At 44.4% G+C, this 19,648-nt stretch overlaps 1 protein-coding gene across 1 annotated transcript in view; it reads left to right on the forward strand.

Moving 5' to 3' along the window:
* The window catches only part of POPDC2 (popeye domain containing 2), an 18,941-nt gene extending 441 nt beyond the window's left edge, over window positions 1-18,500 (forward strand). The window contains exons 2-6 of the mRNA XM_011987174.1: window positions 3-708; window positions 5,930-6,038; window positions 11,612-12,020; window positions 17,534-17,616; window positions 18,415-18,500. Of these exons, the coding sequence (XP_011842564.1) occupies window positions 218-708; window positions 5,930-6,038; window positions 11,612-12,020; window positions 17,534-17,607 (1,083 nt within the window). The 5' untranslated portion in view covers window positions 3-217 and the 3' untranslated portion in view covers window positions 17,608-17,616; window positions 18,415-18,500. The remainder of the gene's footprint in view (window positions 1-2; window positions 709-5,929; window positions 6,039-11,611; window positions 12,021-17,533; window positions 17,617-18,414) is intronic.
* The last annotated feature ends 1,148 nt before the right edge of the window (window positions 18,501-19,648 follow it).

The raw sequence follows: 19,648 nt of genomic DNA on the forward strand, positions 1-19,648 counted from the left end.
AGAGAGAGAGAGAGAGAGATTTTTAAATTCTCCATGAAGTATACTATGTTCCATCACTCCTTCCCAAAGCCACTGGAAGCATTCCTTCTAGGAAAGGCGGAGTTGGTGGCGAGAAGCTGGAGGTGAGAAGAACCCTGAACGGACGGATTCATTCATTTTCTGAATTTCCTATGTGAGGACGTATTAGAGCCCAGTGAGGCTTTGAGAGGCCCCAAAGATGAGCGCCAACAGCAGCAGAGCAGGCCAGCTTCTCTTGCAGGCTTCAGCGTGCATTAGCTGGAAGCAGGATGTGGAAGGGGCTGTCTACCATTTAGCCAACTGCCTCTTACTCCTGGGCTTCATGGGGGGCAGTGGGGTGTATGGATGCTTCTATTTTTTTGGCTTCCTGAGTGCAGGTTACCTGTGCTGTGTGCTGTGGGGCTGGTTCAGTGCCTGTGGCCTGGACATTGTTCTTTGGAGTTTCCTGCTAGCTGTGGTCTGCCTGCTCCAGCTGGCACACCTGGTATACCGCCTGCGTGAGGACACCCTCGCTGAGGAGTTTGACCTCCTCTACAAGACGCTGTGCCTGCCCCTGCAGGTGCCCCTACAGACATACAAGGAGATTGTTCACTGCTGCGAGAAGCAGGTCTTAACTCTGGCCACTGAACAGACCTATGCCGTGGAGGGTGAGACACCCATCAACCGCCTGTCCCTGCTGCTCTCTGGCCGGTAAGCTACTCTGTCCATTGCCCAGAATTTCTTTCCCCCGCCCACACTTCTCATTTCCTAGTGTGTCCCTTTCCATTTCATGTCCCATTCCATTGAGGGAAGGATGTGACAAGTCAAACAAACCAAAATAGATTTTTCTAAGAGTGGGGTTGCTTCCTCTTTCTTGGCATTTTCCAAGAAGAAACCAGTTGGTAAGGCATCTTGGTTGGCAAGAATGGTTGTGTGTGCCCTTGCTGCTGGAAGGTGTGCAGTGTGTGTGTCTTGCGCCTGGGCCTTAAAGAACCCCTCTACCACCACCACACACATATCAGTGTGTCATGCCTAAGCTGCAGCAGTATCTCTGTAAGCTTTGAAAAACTAACATTTCAGTAAGGTTAATCTGTTCCTTATTCAAATTCAACATTTGCTAAGTACCAACTATATTCAGGGAACAATGCTAGAAATGGGAGATCAGGGAAGGGGGGTGGTTCTCATAATCCCTGTTCCCTGCCAAGGCATCGAGGAAACAGCCCCACTTGTGTTTAGGGTACCTGTATGCAGCCAGGTAGGGAGAGTGAATACCCCTTGCCCACCTTTCCATTTCCAGTTGTTCTATTGAGGCTCTTGCAAACTAAGAAGTCAAGTACAGTACTGTAAATCTGAGGGCCTAACAATGGGAGAAGAGAAGTGATGCTTATGCTGATCTCATTAAGGCTTGTGTGGAAGCACCGCCTCTTTTGGAGAAGGCTGCCAGTCGGATATGGGCAGAGATGGTCTTAGTCAGGATCAGTGTATGCCCAGTCAACCTGGATGTGAATGTTGGGCACGGATATCTTCTGAGAAAATATCACGGGGCTCTGTGCTACACACTTAGTAGGTAATTGTGGATTTTTTTGATACTGCCCTAGTGGCTCTTGAGCCCCACAACCCCCACTCCACCAGCTTTCTTGAGACCAGGAGAATGTGGTAGAAAAGGTAAGATGGCAATTAGAAGGCTCCAGTTCCAAGAAAAAACAAATCGAATCCAGATAATACTGCCAACCACACAATGGGGGAAAAACGTTTGACAATGATGCTAATTGTACTACAACTACCACTAATAGTAATAATACACGTTTATGTATTCATTTATAGAACCTGAAATATCATGTATATATGTTTTGATTTTGTTTGAACTCAGAGGTCCTGGGTTGAATGAACTATGAGGGGAGACATTTTGTGGGGGTACATTTCATTTCATTTATTGGTGAACTGATAGTGTAAACCAATGTGATTATTTCTAAACAAATATAAGTGTAAATACAAATACATATAACTATTGCCAAAATGTTTGCACCTAGAGTTCCATGCTTAAAGACAATTTAGGGAACTTGCTCATTCATGAGACCCATGACGTTGTAACTCGTCTGTTCAAAGGAGGAAATTGAGACCAGCAGAAGTGCTTCCTCCAGTGTAGGGTGCTCATTTGCTGGAAGCATGTAGGGTTACTGTAGAGTTCAGGTAGGACAGATTTACTGTGGACTTGTATAAGATCACTTCCCAGTGAAGGGGAGAGGGGGGCTTGCCCTTGGTGTAGCTTTTCCTGGTATACTTAGCATCAAAAGGCCGAGTCAGAAATTAGACAATTTTGATTTTTTTTCTTGCCTTTCAAGGTTTTGAGTAAGAGTTTTGTTATCTTTCAATGTCACCCTGGCTCAGCTTTGCTGAGCTGGACATAGGGGAAAAGGCTTCTAGTCTATGACTGGGCTCTAGTTTTAAAGGAGAATCGCTGAACCCTGGGCTGGTTGCAGTAAGGGAGCAAACATCTCAAAGCAGCAGACAAGAACTTTGTGCCAGGAGGTGGGGACTCTTGTGCAGACTTCCCGATCTCACATGCACACTGTTCTCTAGAGTCCTTCACTCAAACTTCAGAAGTCATTTTGTTTTATTTTAATAAAGGAAACCAATCTAAACCAATCTCTTTCAAAACTCAGAGAGGCAAAGTGACTTCCTCAAAGTCTGTCTCCCTGTTAAGCAGAGCTTAACTTAGACAATTTCTCTCATATAAAATTCAAAACACAAACTTCCATATATACAACCCCCTGAGCAGGCAACTAACTATCTAAGCTATTCATATAGGAGAAGATCATCCATCATCCAGTAGATCAAGAAGGAAGAAGAGACAGATGATAAAGCGCACAGCATTCCAATTAAAATGGCTTCAGCGAGCCATGAAGACCATTAGACACTATCTACACTCTATAGTCATCACTCTTTGGTGGCTTGCCTGGGTGGCTGAAATCGCCTAAGGATCTGACAGGTGCTGCAGCAGCACCATTCTCTTCTGCTGTCTTCCTTTCCTAGGGAAGCTTTTCACTGAGGTTTTGATCCCCTTTTATTGTGACACAAGTGTGTTTGTTCCTTGGTTTCCTTTGTTGATTTATTCATCCTTCCTTTCTTGTTTCCTTCTTTCCTTGTTTTCCCCCTTCCACACATATTTATTCAGAGTGTTCCTGTCTTCCAGTTTTAGGTTGTCAGATAATAAGTGCAATCGTTTTTTAATTGGTCATGATCTTTGGTGATTTGTACACACGCATATATACCTAGGCATTCATTAAAAGGAAGGCTCAGGAGTGCTGATATCCCATTGGCCAGGACTTATCACATGCCTATGCCTAGCAGTCAGGGAAGTAGAGAAATGTTGATTTTTGCTCTGCCGTCATGTGTCCAGTTAAAATCTAGCACCATTAAGGAAGAGAAGAAAGCAGCTACTGGAGAACAGACTGCCACACTGGATTTCCCAGGTCTTTGTTCATCCCCATGTTTATCTGCTTCTCAATACCCTTTGCATCCCTCAAAATTCAGTTCAACTGTCATCTCCTTCAAGAAGTCTGCTGCCCGAAGAGAACCAATCTCTCTCCCTCCTTTGTTACTGTTCCACAATAGCACCTATCACATTGACTTACAGTCAGTTATTTATGTGCCTGTGACTTCCACTAAATTGTGAAATCCTCAAAGACAAAGACCAGATTGTATCCATCTCTGCATTCCCAGATCTCCAGGAACATGGGAGATGCTCCATGAATGTCTGTTTAGCCAATAAATCTCCAGAAATAATGGAGGGATATCTCCACCAAATGAGCAAGGTGTACCTTAGAGATCTTTTTCATCTTCCCCCTTTGCCTAATAGAGGCACCCCATTGTCCGATATTACTCACTTTAGAAGAGAGGTTAAAGATGGAACTCTTAAGTTTTCTGGGCAGTGGTTGAGAGGGAAGGATAAAGCCCATACTGGATTCTAATCTTTTTCCAGATGTGGCATCACATCTGAAATACATTCCCTGTCCTCAGGCATCGTCATACAGCCACAAGCGTACAAAGGCAGCAAGCAGCAATAGTAAGGCTCCTAACCCCTTAAGTTGTGAAACCAAGCCTGGGGTCATGGGCCAGTCAAGAGCAATTGTTTAACCTGTTGGTAGTGTGGAATAAGAATATTCATAAAATTAAAGTGAATATATTAATTAGGATTTCTGGCTGCAGACAGAAACCCACTCTAGCCAGCAGAAGGGTGTGGGGGGTGGAAAGGTCTTTATTTAAAAAGATACAAGGATTTCTCATGAAACTCAAGGAAAGACATGCACCTGAGCCTCAGGTAGTACTAGAAACAAGAACGTGTCCTACTAGGACATTTTATGTGATTTCAAGTCTATTTTCTCTATAGCCAGTTGGGACCCATGCTCTTCAAAGTCTGAGTTATGTGTCAAAAAAAAATTTTTTTTAGTTCCTTCAGGGAGGAGTATGTTAGTTTTGTTAATGTCTGATAATTGTCCCCATCCAAGGCATGATTTACATTCAATTCCATTTCCAAATTCGCAGGGAAGGAGTTTGATTGGCTCAGCTTGAGTTAGGTGTTCACCCTAGGACCATCAACTGGATAGGGTGCGTAGGATCTCATTGTCTAAAGAAACAAGCTATTATTGTCCCCTGTGGTTAGAGAGGTCAGGGAAGGGGTCATGCTGGGAGAGTCCACTACCATCTACCCAAAGCTCTAGTAATAGGGTGGCAACACGGTGTTGTGCCAAGAACATAGAATTTTGGTTCTGCCACTTGATTGCTATGTAAACTTAAGCTCGCCACTCAACCCTTCTGAGCACCAGTTTCCTTAGCTATAAAATACAGAAAAGAATAATCTACCTTGAGGTGTTGTGAACATTATATAAGAGAACACTGGTAAAGTGTCTAGCCGAGTCTGGCATATACTGGACTTGCCACTTCCTTCAAAGTCTACAAAGTGGTTAAATGTAAGCATGGATCTTCACGTAGCTAATGGGAAGGAAGAAAGGAGAATCTGTGGGGCAGTGGCATCCAACAGAGCTTTCTGTGATGACGGAAATGTTCTAGATCTGTGTTGTACAACATGGTAGTCACAGGCCATATGTGGCTGTTGAGCACCTATAATGTAATTAGGTAAGGAACTGAATTTTTAATTTTATTTAATTTTAATTAGTGTAAATGTAAACTTAAATAGGCAGCAGCGTTCTTTTCTCTTTTTTTGAGACAGAATTTTGTTCTTTTGCCCAGGCTGGAGTGCAGTGGTGTGATCTCGGCTCACTGCCACCTCTGCCCCCGAGTTCAAGTGATTCTCCTGCCTCAGCCTCCTAAGTAGCTGGGATTGCAGACACTCACCACCATGCCTGGCTAATTTTTGTACTTTTAGTAGAGATGGGGTTTCACCATCTTGGCCAGGCTGGTCTCGAACTCCTGACCTCAGGTGATCCACCTGCCTCGGCCTCCCAAAGTGCTGGGATTACAGGTGTGAGCCACTACACCGGGCCAGCAGCAGAGTTCTTGAGCAGTAGTTTCCATCCTGGCTACACATTAGAATCACTGGGGAGATGTAAATACTAATAATATCCAGATCCTACCTAGAGAGATTCTTGTTTCATTGCTCTGGGATAAGGCCCAAGCCTAGGTGCTTTTTTAAAAGCTTCCCTGGGGCTTCTACTCTGCAGCCTGAAATTGAGAACCACCAGTAAGGAGAAGGAGGAGGAAAATGAGGGTTCAGGAAGTCTCAATGGGTTCCATTTCTGAACTATTTGCATGCAGTAACTAGGCTGGCTAGTCTAGCTTTGGGTTTTGCCATGCTTTAGGCAAAGTATTTCTACAGGAAGATTCATGTTAATCAGCGACACCTAACTTCAGAATAGATGACTTGGAGAGCCATTTTCCTTTTCCCACATGATCTCTTCTCTTCCCTTGCCAGGGTTCGTGTGAGCCAGGATGGGCAGTTTCTGCACTACATCTTTCCATACCAGTTCATGGACTCTCCTGAGTGGGAATCACTACAGCCTTCTGAGGAGGGGGTGTTCCAGGTAACAGGGAGCCCCGTGGCAGCACCGCCTCACCCCGTCCCGCTGTAGCCCAGCAGTATCCGTGCCTCCATGTTTCCCCTCTCACATCTGCCCTTTGCACCACTGCCAGTGTAAAGCTACAGGCCGGGGCACTCTTCCTCTGTGAAAAGAGTTCCTGGGCTCCTAGCCATAGGTGAGGCAGGGTAGGAAGATACTGGCCCCTGGGTAGACCATGTTACTTGAATGCTTAAACTCTTCTGGAAGACCCTAGTGCCACAAGATAAAAACCCACACTCCTTACAGGGTAACTTAACCCTTTTAGTGCTCTCTAGCCACATTCCCAGCTCTCCCTCCTTCATATTTTTTGCTCATACTAGCCATGCTGAACCACTAGTCCTTACCTAAACACACCACATTGTTTTGCATCTCTGTGCCTTGGCCCCTACTCTCCCCTCTGAAATGCATTTCCCTTTCTAGATGAGACCACGGCACCTCACTTCCTCTGTGAAAACTGCCCGAATTGACCTCACCAACATCCACCCCACAGCCTAGCGCTCCGGGGTGCCTGTTCTAGTCCTTTTACTTATGCTAACTGGTGCACATCTTGCTCTCTGTTCTAATAATCTGGTCTCCTTTCTGTCTTCTGTACCGTGAACTCCTTGAAGTAAAAATCTAGGCTTTTCCTTCTCTGTTCCCAGACTCTAAAGGAAAGTACCTGGAGCACAGCAGCTGTTCAGTAAAGAATTGCTGGCTGGGCGTGGTGGCTCACACCTGTAATCCCAGCACTTTGGGAGGCTGAGACGGGAGGATCACGAGGTCAGGAGATCGAGACCATCCTGGCTAACACAATAAAACCCCATCTCTACTAAAAATAAAAAAAAATAGCTGGGCTTGGTGGTGGGTGCCTGTAGTCCCAGCTACTCGGGAGGCTGAGGCAGGAGAATGGCGTGAACCCGGGAGGCGGAGCTTGCAGTGAGCTGAGATTTCACCACTGCACTCCAACCTGGGTGACAGAACAAGACTCTGTCTCAAAAAAAAAAAAAAAAATTGCTGAACTGGTTTGCCACTGGGCAGCTGATGTCCCAGAGGACTCCATGGGGCATTCACATACATGCTTCAATGCAGGTGCCTGGCTGCCTGGCCCCTACTCTTCTTATCTCTGCCAATCCCTCAGGCTTTGGTCACTTTCTCTTTAGCTCTCACTTATTGAATGGCTAGCATGTGGCAGGCACTACATATCATATTGCCTCATTGGTTCTCACAACAACTCTATGGGTTGAATATGATTATTACCCCATTTAACAACTGAGGAAACTAATGCCCAAAAACATCAAGTAATTTGCCCAGGGTCTTCAGCTAGAAAGTGACAAAGCCAAGTTGCCTGGATCTACCATTTCTGTTCTTTATTAAAATGGGAGGGTCACCAGAGGAGTGCTGTTTACACACACACACACACACACACACACGCGCACACGCATGCACACACATGCGCACACACTCACTCACCCCTTTAAGGACTCCCCTGCCTGGATAGTTTGCTGGAACTGGAAACACTGGGTTCCATGTGTCTCCTACTACTTTTATCAGGGAGTCCCTCAAACCAACATATGAGCCAACCCCGGAACAGACACACACAGGCATTGCTACCTGGCAGGGCCTGCTTCCGCCCCCACCCTGACACTTAGCTCTGTGATAATAATGGAGCCTGAGAGGCAGTCCTGATCCCACTGCCAGGGCACACAGCCGCAGATCCACTTCCATCATGTTCCTACCCTGACCTCCCTCCACACACCCTCTCTAACTAGCCCAGAAACCTTCTTCAGGAACTCTCTCAGGCACATGAGAACCTCTAGGAGGGCTGAGTCAGGACGTGAGCCAGCTGGACCGGGGCTCTTTCTGACACTGACACGGAGGAACAGGTGGTAGGTAAGCCGGGTGTCCTCCCCTAAGTTACGCTCAAGAGGAAGGGCTGTAACCCCACATGGCCTCTCAGCCTGGAATGTAGGTGCGGTCATATTCCTCCCATTTATATTTTTAGTGTGCACCTCCTTTGGGAGCAATGAGAGTCACACATTTGCTATTGGCTGTGTAAAGTCCCATTTCCTCTTTGCAAATGTCAAGTGTTATCTTAAGTTAGAGTTCATCCTGTCCTTGCCTTTTGCAATTACATAGTCTTTGTTGACTGAGAGCAATCCACAGTGACAGCCTAAATTACAATTCACATTGTACTTAATACAAATCAATCAGCATTCCACCACACCTCTCAACAATTCAATTAAGTCAGAATGCATTGTGTGTTCAGCACTGTGACACTCATTAGTCACCGAGAACACAGCACAGGAGGGATCACACAGACACCATCACTGTTTTTCTAATTTGCATCCTATCTTACTGGACTTAAGTCCTATTTACATAGGTTATCTCATTTACTTCATTCAACCATCCTGGCCAACATGGTGAAACCCCATCTCTACTAAAAATACAAAAATCAGCCAGGCACAGTGGCAGGTGCCTATAATCCCAGCTACTTGAGAGGCTGAGGCAGGAGAATTGCTTGAACCCAGGAACTGGAGATTGCAGTGAGCCGAGATCACGCCACTGTATTCCAGCCTGGGTGACAGAGCAAGACTTCGTCTCCAGTGGGGAGAGGAGGGGAGGAAAGTGACATTAGGTTGTTTTGCAATATACAACATTGGCTGTCTTCCCTTGATTCGTTTATTCACTTCAGTTATATTTATTGAAAACTTAGTATGTACCAGGCACTGTTAAAAGGGCTTGAAATATATCAGTGAACAGAACAGATGAAGATCCCTCCCCTCATGAAATTTACATTCTCATAAGGGAGTCAAAAAGCCATAGGCATAATGAATAAGTAAATTATATAATATGTTAGAGGACAATAACTGCTAGTTTAAAAAAAAGAAACCCTAGAGTAGTATAAGGGAGATATGGTTGCAATTTTAAATAGGGTGGTCATGGAAATCCTTGTTAAGCAGGTAACATTTGAGCAAAAACCTGAGAGAGGTGACAGGTGAGGTCTGTGAATATCTGGGAAAAGCATATCAGACAGAGGAAAGAGCCAGTGCAAAGGCCCTGAGGTGGGGCCAGTGGTGTTTGACTCACAGAAAGGAGGACAGTGGACCTGGAATGGAGAGAGGAAGGGGAGGCAATAGCAGGACAGAAAGTTGGAGAGGTGATGAGGTAGCAAGATTATGTAGGGCCATAGCATATATTGTCTTGATACAGCCAAAAGGATTTTCTAAAGGGTTGGATATAGTATGTGAGAGAAAGAGAAGATCAAGGAAGACTCTAAGGCTTTTGGCCTGAGCTACTGGACGGGTGGTGTTGCTGTCATCTGAGATAAAGAAAGCTGCAGGTACAGCTGCTTTCGGGGGACTAGGAAGTTCAGTGTTTGATGATCTGTGGACATTTGGATGGAGATACTACATAGGCAACTGGATATTTAAGTCTGGAATTCAGGAATGAGATCTGGGCCTGAGATATAAATTTGGGAGTTGGTTGTATACAGATGATATTTAAAGCCATTGGATAGGATGAGCTCACCAAGTGAGTGAGTGTGGATGGAAGAGGGAATGGTTCAAGAGGGGAGTCCTGGGATACTTTAGTGGTAAGGAGTTGGAGAGAAAAGGAGAAAGCAGCAAAGGAACTTGAAAAGGAACAATCATGAGATTGGACCAGGAGTGTATGGCATCCTGGCAACCAAGAAAAGAAGGTGTATTAAAGAGGAGGGGGAAATTGATGGATGCCATGAAAAGTGACCATCAGACTCAGCAGCTTAGAGGTCATTGGTGACCTTAACAGGAACAGTCTTTGTGGACTGCTAGGGACAAAGTCTTATCGGTTTAAGAGAGTGAGAAGAGAGGAATTGGAGACAGTAAGTATAAACAGGTTTTTTTTTTCTTTATGAGCTTTGCTAAAAAGGGAAGCAAATTAGTGGAGTGATAGCTAGTCAGGGAAATGAGGTCAAGAAAAAGAATTTTTATTTGTACAATTTTGTTTTATTTTAAGATGGAAGAAGTAACAGCATATTTCTCAGAAGGTTCACAGTCTTTGTGTTGGCTTTAAGGACATTATTTACATTCAGCTTAGCTCTTGCTCAAACACACCTGCTTCATATTTGGTACTCATTTCTTGTTTGGGAATTGTTCATAAGTACATCTAAGGTATAGGCTATGGCAGATTGTGACAACTATTTGCTGAACTATTAGTCATGGACAGATTGTATTATTTTCAGAATTATTTCTCATGAGGCAAGAGAGATTAAGTAATTTATCTGACATCATACAACTGATAGAGGTAAAGTTGAAACATGAAACCACTTCTGGCCTCGATAACGTAGTTTACATCCTGATTGCAGTGCTAACAATTAGTGGGGAAAAGTTGAGAGGAGGAAATGAATAAAGGATGTGGGGGAGGGGTATAGCAGAAAGGAAGGAAGAGGAGGTTAGTGGGAAATCTGGTAGGCAATGCAGGAATGAAAAGGATTATATATAATCTCTAATAAAGAATGTTTGGAAAGCTACCCTACCTTCAATTTGACAATTCATATAAACTACTTAACACAATGCCTGGCACCTCTTGACAAATGTTAGCTGCTAACATCATTATCATCATTTCCACTGTCTCTATCCACAAAAATACATCATGAACTCTGCCAGCCCAAAGTATTAGGGTCAATTAGATTATTAAAAATTGTGTGATTCTGCACCCTTTTCCTGCACTGTCCTAAGCATGTTTCCATTTTAACCCCAGCTTTACCACTCATCATTATTGTAACAAGGATTTATCACGCATCTGCTGCATGCCAGGCACACGTTATTGTTTATTTCCCATGCAAACGTAATTTAGCTTTGCATCATGGGCACATAGTGAGTGCTCAGAAATTCCTAGAGGAATAAACAAATGGAGAATGGGGTGCCCTTTGATTTTCTGTCCTTTAGAGTTTGTCTTCCTCTACGCCCTTTTTTCTGATTTCAGTCATCAGATCCTTTTGGTTACTTGAAGTGGCCAAGTTAAGAGCAATTTCACGGACCCAAATCCCAGGCCCATGCTTCGTCCACATGATGTAGCTTGGCATACCTCATCAGAAGCTTTTTCTCAAACTGAACTTTCCAGCTCTTTTTGTGTCCCTACCCCAATATTTTATCCTTCCTCAGTCTTAACATGAATAGTTGTCAGCATTTCAACCACTCTTCAGAGCACCAGAAGGCCCTTTCTTTCTCTATCTCAAAATCATAAGACTCAGAACCTTCTGCAGTCACTAGTACCACTAGCCATGGAACCACAGAATTGGAGCTGAGGAAAATGGGTGAGGAACCTGAGGCTCCAGGAAGTGATGGGTGACTGAGTGAATGGCTGATCCCAGGGCTCCTGATACTAGACACCCCCATATCAGTGCACACAAGTGAAAGTCATCTACTAGACCTCCTCCAGGCAAGGTCATAGAGGGGTACTCCCACACAGCTTCTTCAGTACAAGTACAGCTGTTTTCCAAGTGACTGTATGGTCTCTGTGCTCAGCATGGACACATTTTCTAGTTTAAACCTTTACTGTCTGCTTCTGACCCCTCTCAGGTCACTCTGACTGCTGAGACCTCATGTAGCTACATTTCCTGGCCCCGGAAAAGTCTCCATCTTCTTCTGACCAAAGAGCGATACATCTCCTGCCTCTTCTCGGCTCTGCTGGGTTATGACATCTCAGAGAAGCTCTACACTCTTAATGACAAGCTCTTTGCTAAGTTTGGGCTGCGCTTTGACATCCGCCTTCCCAGCCTCTACCATGTCCTGGGTCCCACTGCTGCAGATGCAGGACCAGAGTCCGAGAAGGGTGATGAGGAAGCCTGTGAGCCAGCTGCATCCCCTCCTCAGGCCACGCCAACCTCTCTCCAGCAAACACCTCCTTGTTCTCCCCCTCCAGCTGCCACCAACTTTCCTGCACCTCCTTCCCGGGCCAGGTTGTCCAGGCCAGACAGCGGCATCCTGGGTGAGGACTCCACCAGTCTGGTGCTGGAGGATTTTGAGGAGGTGTCAGGATCAGAATCATTTATGGATTATAGGAGTGATGGGGAGTACATGAGGTGAAGGGAGAACTAACATGGGCACAGCCACCGGCTCAGGATCCTATGTAAGTACTCAGAAGGCAGCTGCCGCACATTCCTGTCAACGGCTGGCCTTAACTCAGCTTGTTAGGGCAAAAAAAAAAAAAAAAAAAAAAAAAAAAAAAAAAATCATTTGTGGAACATCTCCTCTTAGAGGACTCACAGAAAGTGGCATTAACCCAACTTTGCAGATAGCAACTCACTCTGGGTGCATGCAAGGCATGAAGGGATTTTAAAAACTCATTCATTATTAACTGTGATTGCATTTTGGAAAGTGGGCTGGTTGATATGTTGAGCCAGGAAGGTAGATTGCTAAGCATTTTTGCAAGTTTGTTCTAATAGCTGAGGCCACAGCTGGAGTTAAAGGGGCTTTTATTTGTGGCATGCATTTTAAAAGAAAAAGAATGTGGCAGGGTTCTAATTCCGATTGCTTGTCTTTGCTGGTATAGAGCCCGTCCTGGAAAGCAGTTGTTATTTAGCCTAGACTGGGCAGGCATCTCTATTAAAATTGCATATTTTAAAGAGAATTGTGATTATGGGCTAATAGCTCGGGGAGGAAAATGTCCTCATCTTGCTTTCCTCTCACCCAGTGAAGAATGTGTTTGTTGATCACACAGACAGAGGACTCGATACTGCTATGAATAAATGTTACTATGATCAGATAGGTATATGGCAGCCTGGCTTTCCCGTCACCCACACCTGTGGGAGGTAGGATGTGTATAAATCCTGGAGGGCCTCACGGTGCGTGCAGGATTTCCCTCACAGAATTTCCCTCCCCAGAGAGTCCACAAGAAAGTCTGTGCCCAGTGGTTCTGGGAAATTGCTCTCGTGTTCCCCCGGCCCCCTCACAATGCTGTGACGTTTTTTTCTGTAACTCCACCCAACCATGATGTAGGCCTGAATTTCCTGAGGAAAATCCCATTGTTCCAATTTGGAAGGCGCTTCCCACTGTTCTTTAGAAAGCACCAATAAATTACCTGAGAAATTAGCCCAGTGAGGAAGGTCTCCAGAGTACATGAAATGAATGAATGAATGTTTGTCTCTTCTGAAAAACAGGTTATATAAACGATGAAAGAGGGCCCGGAGGTGACTGATGAAAGGTTAGAGATTTGGTTTTGTAGATATGGAATTTACAATCTCCTGTGTTACCAGCGTCCTTAGAACCATAGTTCAGCTGATTCTGAGGTAATTCCAAGGATCAGTCTAACACTCCAGATCACTTTGTTGAGTTCCTCCAAGTGTGTATTGGCCGCTCTGATCACTCCTTTCCCTCTGCGCAGCTGTTCGCCTTCCTACTCATTCATCCTGCATCCACGCATGCTCCTCATGACCTGTGGATCCCTCTTGGTCCAACTTGCCCATCCACCTATACACTCTCTCTTGGACTCACAGCAGCTCTGTTTTCTCATGTTGTTCTTCCTGGTTTTCTTCTCTTTCCTTGGTTCTATTTTTCTCTTCTTTCTTCTCCAATTTCTTCTTAGTCCTTGATTCCTTGATTGTCTCCATTTGCTGTTTTGTTGTTTTTTTTTTCCCTTTCCTTTCTTGAGACAGGGTCTCACTCTGTTACTCAGGATGAAGCGCAGTGGCACGATGTCAGCTCACTGCAGCCTCTACCTCCAAAAGTTCAAGTGATCCTCCCACCTCAGCCTCCCAAGTAACAGGGATTACAGGCACATGTCACTGTGCCTGGATAATGTTTAATTTTGAAATGTTTTTTGTAGAGACAAGGTCTCCCCATGTTGCCCAGGTTGTTCTCGAACGCCTGGGCTCAAATGATCCTCCTGCCTTGGTCTCCCAAAGTGCTAGGATTACAGGCATGAGCCAGCTTACCTGGCCAGTTTGCTGCTCTTAAGTGTCCGTTTTCTTCCGTCTTCTCAGTTTATTTCTCCCTCTTCAGTTGTCTCTTGTTTTCTTCCATTTTATTGTTCATATATTTATCTCTCCTATTACCTCCTTTTTTCTTTCCCACTTTTTTTGCCTTGCTCTATGTATTCTTCCTCCTAAACCCCTGTACCCCCATCTTATTAGTTTTTAATCCTAACTCTTCCAAAGATCAGTACTTTTCCCTCTGCCTATAAAGAAAACCATACGGCCAGGCGCGGTGGCTCAAGCCTGTAATCTCAGCACTTTGGGAGGCCGAGGTGGGCGGTTCACGAGGTCAGGAGATCAAGACCATCCTGGCTAACACGGTGAAACCCCGTCTCTACTAAAAATACAAAAAAATTAGCCGGGCGTGGTGGCGGGCGCCTGTAGTCCCAGCTACTCAGGAAGTTGAGGCAGGAGAATGGCGTGAACCCAAGAGGCAGAGCTTGCAGTGAGCCGAGATCCGGCCACTGCACTCCAGCCTGGGCGACAGAGTGAGACTCCGTCTCAAAAAAAAAAAAAGAAAAGAAAAGAAAACCATTCAAGTGAAGGTGTAAAATCCCCAACTTCAGGAATATTTTTCAAACATCAGGAGGCAGACAGCACGGTAAATGAGAAAGAGACCAGGACTGGGAATCCAAAGTCCTGGCTTCTATGTCTGGCTTTGCTACTAATCAAATACGTGACTTTTTTGCAAACCATACAACCTCTCTAAACCTTACTTTCTTCGTTTGAGCGTGTTGGACCAGCTGTCGCCAGGAACCCTCTTGGATTTATCTGAGAAGGCAAGGATAAGTTTTTCAAAGGAAGAAAAGAGGAGCAGTCAGACCGCAGTTCAGTAGACACGAGCCCCAGGACATCTGAGTGCCTTTCAGCAAGAGCTCTCTGCGGTGTTTCACTACAGTTTCTCTGCCGCCTTGGGACTCTCCCCCACCCTTGTGGTGGTGGGTCTTGCTTCACTAGAAGTTCCCTCCATTCTGTGGCTGTGAAGAATCTATCACTTACCATGTGATTGCAGTGAAGATTTTTTTTTTTCATTTTCCTTCTCTCTCTCTCTCTCTCTCTCTCTGTCTCTCTCTCTCTCTCTCTCTCTCTCTCTTTTTTGAGACAGTCTTGCTCTGTCTCCCAGGCTGCAGCGCACTGGCGCTGTAAGCTTCGCCTTCCGGGTTCACGCCATTCTCCTGCCTCAGCCTCCGGAGTAGCTGAGACTACAGGCGCCCGCCGCCACGCCCGGCTAATGTTTTTGGTATTTTTGGTAGAGACAGGGTTTCACCGTCTCCATCTCCTGACCTGGTGATCCGCCTGCCTCGGCCTCCCAAAGTGCTGGGATTACAGGCGTGAGCCTCCGCGCCCGGGCTACAGTGCAGATATTTTATGTGAGAGGAGATCACAACTCACTCCCCAAGCCCTCAACCCTTAATACATACATGCCTCTTTCCAAATTCAACCTTTTCTAAAACTCAAGGTGAGAAAACTGCTGTTGAGGCTCACTTTCTAAAATACCGGCATTTGCAATATGGAGAGAATAGGTTTTTCATGTTTCTTTGTTTAAGCAGTAGAGAGAAAAGAAAATTATGTTGTTTACTTTTTAGGCCATAGAGGTTTTCAGAACAACTTGAAAACATGATCAAATTAGCCAAACTTCTGACAGTTTTCAATGTAGTCTGTGATAATGGGATAATTTAGCCTCAGTTCTTTTTCTGGAATTGTGTTTTGAATGTTTGGTTTTACTTATTTACCATCAAACTTGCTGTAAGGTTATTACTGTAACTGATAGGCCTATTCCCTTATGATTGGGAGCAATTTACTGTTGTTTCTTTCACAAAGTACGGCACCATTCACTATCTATTTCCTGGCTCTTTAGTTATCAAAATTTTAAGCTCATTGCTATTCATCCCATCACAGCACTTATATGAGAGGCATGAAGCTGGCTGAATTCTGCATCATTAGGGGTGACACAGTCTCATTACATTGATACCAGCGCTTGTCTCTCACACCAATCCAAATTAAGACCAACTGAAAATAGCCAAAGTTTCCTCTTGAACTCCTTGTTGAAGACACATATGTGTTTTAGTCTGGTGGTACCCAAAATTGAACAAAAAAATGGGTGCTGCTTCTCTTAACAGTCAAAATTATGCTGCAGGATAATGTATTCATGCAGGGTCTTCCAGTCAGACCCCAAATTATCACTGCCTTCACTAGAATTTTTCTGTTTAATTCTATGGCCACTCTCCACAGGAATCCATTCTGTGTCTTACTTATAGGAGATGCTCAGTGAATGAAGGATTTATCTTCTAGAAATGCAGCTCCGATGTAGTCTGTTGAGTGAAATAATGAATCCATTATCACAGACTAAATTGAAAGATGTCTGACATCTGGAGGATTTTAATTTTGTTTCACATTGTTCTGAAAACTCTGTGGCCTGGAAAGCGAAAACTGTACTGTTTCTTTTCTCCCTATTATTTAAATAAACAAATGATGAACAGATTACAAAATGGAGGACGCTCGAGGTAAGGGAAGGAGCCCCTCGACAGGAGGATCAGGACATAGTACCAAGCGCCAGAGAAATGATTCGATAAACACTTACTATTTACCATATATTTCAGGCATGGTTCTAGGTAATCACATAATAAGTAGTTGAAAGAACTGAAAATGTTTAATCTGCAAGAAAAGGGCAAATGTAATATCTTCAAATTTTAAAAAGAATGTGAATTAGAACTTAATTTGGTGTAGTTTTTGTGGGCAGAAATTGAATGGCTGAAAGTTACAAGAAGGATTTTAGCTTAGTATTGATACTGGATTGTTCATGGGTAGTGAGAGTTACTCATCACTGGAAGAGTTCAAGCAGGGGCCAAAAGAAATCTCAGAGATTTTATAAGGTGATTCACGCTCTGGGGAAAGGATGCCTTGGATTATTGCTGTTAGAGTACCTTCTAACTCTAGGATTCTGTGGTTCTAAAATCTGGACTCTAGCCTTGCCATTCACCTGCCATCAAGAGCAGGTTCCTCATCTGAAGGACAGGACCAAGATGTCTCTGTCTACCTTACCACGTTGCTGTGAGGAGCGATTGTGATAAAATACATAAAGGCAGTTTTTAAGCTGTGAAGCACTAGTTAAATGTGTAGCGTATTTTAAGATTCTGCCGGGCGCGGTGGCTCAAGCCTGTAATCCCAGCACTTTGGGAGGCCAAGACGGGCGGATCACGAGGTCAGGAGATCGAGACCATCCTGGCTAACACGGTGAAACCCCGTCTCTACTAAAAAATACAAAAAAAAAAAAAAAAACAACCCGGCCAAGGGGCCGGCGCCTGTAGTCCCGGCTACTCGGGAGGCTGAGGCAGGAGAATGGCGGAAACCCGGGAGGCGGAGCTTGCAGTGAGCTGAGATCCGGCCACAGCACTCCAACCTGGGTGACAGAGCGAGACTCTGTCTCAAAAAAAAAAAAAATAAACAAATAAAATAAAAATAAAAAAAGATTCTGTTGTATGTACAATTATTTAGCAGTCTCTCTCTCTCTTTCTCTTTCTTTTATCAGAGATAGATGATTTTCCCTCTTATTTCCCCCAGTTTGGCTTTTCAGGGAAGGTGGCAGCTGGCAGAATCCCCTGACAACAAAAGGTACAGCAAAAAGTGGAGGCCTAAAGAAAACATGTGCTAGCCCCTTAGCCTCTGAATAACGAAGTCACACCGCAGTCTGCTCTCCTTCATCTGTTTGGGAGGAGGCAGATTAGAGTCATCAGGCTCTTCCCCTCAGAAGCAGCTGTAAGGTATTTGGTAGCTGTCAGTGCTAGCAAACAGCACTTTTCTCACAGAACTACTGGAAAGAGTCCTGGCACAGAAAACTTGCTCTTGAAAGTGACACGGCCAGAACAGTGGTCTCTAGAGGGTTGTGCCACCTCTACCTGCCACAGGTTCCATTGTCAGCCAGGTAAGTTAGAGGCAGCAGGTCCTCACCTGCCCTCTGGATCACAACAGCCTGGGGCTGCTCCCAACTCATGTTTCCACTTCTGCCTTACAGGCCTCATTTTCCTACCCATCTTTCGGTAAAAATGAAAGTCAGGAGTCTTATGAAACTTACCATTATTCAATACAGGCTTTTGGTTTTTTTCTTTAAATTAGATAGGGTTAGGTAAGAAGTAGAGTTCTGTAGAATGTTCATAGGAAGCAACAAATGTTGATCTCTTGATCTCTACAATAGGAGAGGATTGGGCTAGATAACTTCAAAGCTGACTTGCCCTAATATTCTAGTACGAAATGATTCAAAGGTACACCTGCCCCTCTCATGTCAGGCAGTGAGTACAGCTAAAACACTGGGAATTGATAGAGGAAAAGAAAAAAATTGAAAAGAACCCTTTGAAGTTAGACAAACGGTCCAGAGACATAGTGCTAAAATCCTCCCTCTTCCTCTTTCCACAGCTTCTAGAATTCCTCTCCAGAGCTACTCTCCAGTTATATCCAGGGGACAGGCCCCTTTGGCTCCAACCCACACGCCTGAACTTTAAGGATCATTGGACTGTCTTCTCTGTGGCCGGCACAGCTCTCTTCTGTATTCACAGAATGGCCACTGATAGGCACGCCTCTTTCCCCACCCACTGGAAGGCTCACAGGCAAGGTGAGAGAGGACACAGAAGGTGCCAACACTGTCGCTATAGTAAGGACCTTGAGTGACTTTGAGAAATTCACCCTCGCAAGCCTTCCTTCAGGAGCAGGCATTGGACGTGTAGAGGCGCAGATTCCATTCTTTACCAGCTGCAGAATCTTGGGCAAGTTGCACGGCCTCTGTGAGCCTCATCGGCAAACAGTGGGGGTAATGAAACCCACCTCACAGGGTTGTTGTGAGGATCCGATGAGTTGATTTAGGTAAGCACCTAGCACATGGCGTGGCACCAAGTAAGCACTCAATAAATCACTCAATTCCTTTCCCTATGTCGTTTCTTTGCATTGTCTGAAAGGATCAGTGGAGTCAAAGATCCAGCTTTTCACTGGTGATTATTTTTTATTTTTCAATTAAGATTCAAATTTATGGAAGTCGAAATTTTAAAACCTCGTTTTCCCTTAGACTGTGACATTTAACTTATATCTCTTTTTCTATTGATGAACCTAGTATTAAACAATAGTTTTTAGAGGAACTTCTACAAACTTAGTTTATTAGGTTTTCTTAAACATCTTAAAGTAGATTTATAAATTTAATATATTCTATTTTCCTTTTTCTTTAAACACTTCAACAATATTTCAGTTATCTATTGCTGTGTAATATCAATCCCTAAAATAGTGACTTAAAATAGTCCTAATAATTTGTTGTGCCCATGAGTGTGGGGCCTGACTGGGCTCAGCTAGGCGGTTCTCACTCAGGGTTTCTCATGTTGTTTCAGTCAGATAGTGGTTCAGTCTAGAATCATCTCTAAGGCTTCTTCACTCACCTGTCTGGGAAGACTCAAACAGCTGAGAGCTGAAACAGCTGGGAATCCTTGGACATCTTTCCCTCTCAGTAGCTTTTTCGTTTTTGTTGCTGTGTACTCTTTGTATCACTATACCACAATTTATTTATCCAATCTACAATTGATGGGCATTTGGATAGTTTCCAGCTTGGGGCAATTACAAATAGTGCTGCTATGAACATTCTTGTACATGTCTTTCGGTATACATATGT

The sequence above is a fragment of the Mandrillus leucophaeus genome, unplaced genomic scaffold (assembly GCF_000951045.1).
Source record: "Mandrillus leucophaeus isolate KB7577 unplaced genomic scaffold, Mleu.le_1.0 Scaffold302, whole genome shotgun sequence".
Classification (NCBI taxonomy): domain Eukaryota; kingdom Metazoa; phylum Chordata; class Mammalia; order Primates; family Cercopithecidae; genus Mandrillus; species Mandrillus leucophaeus.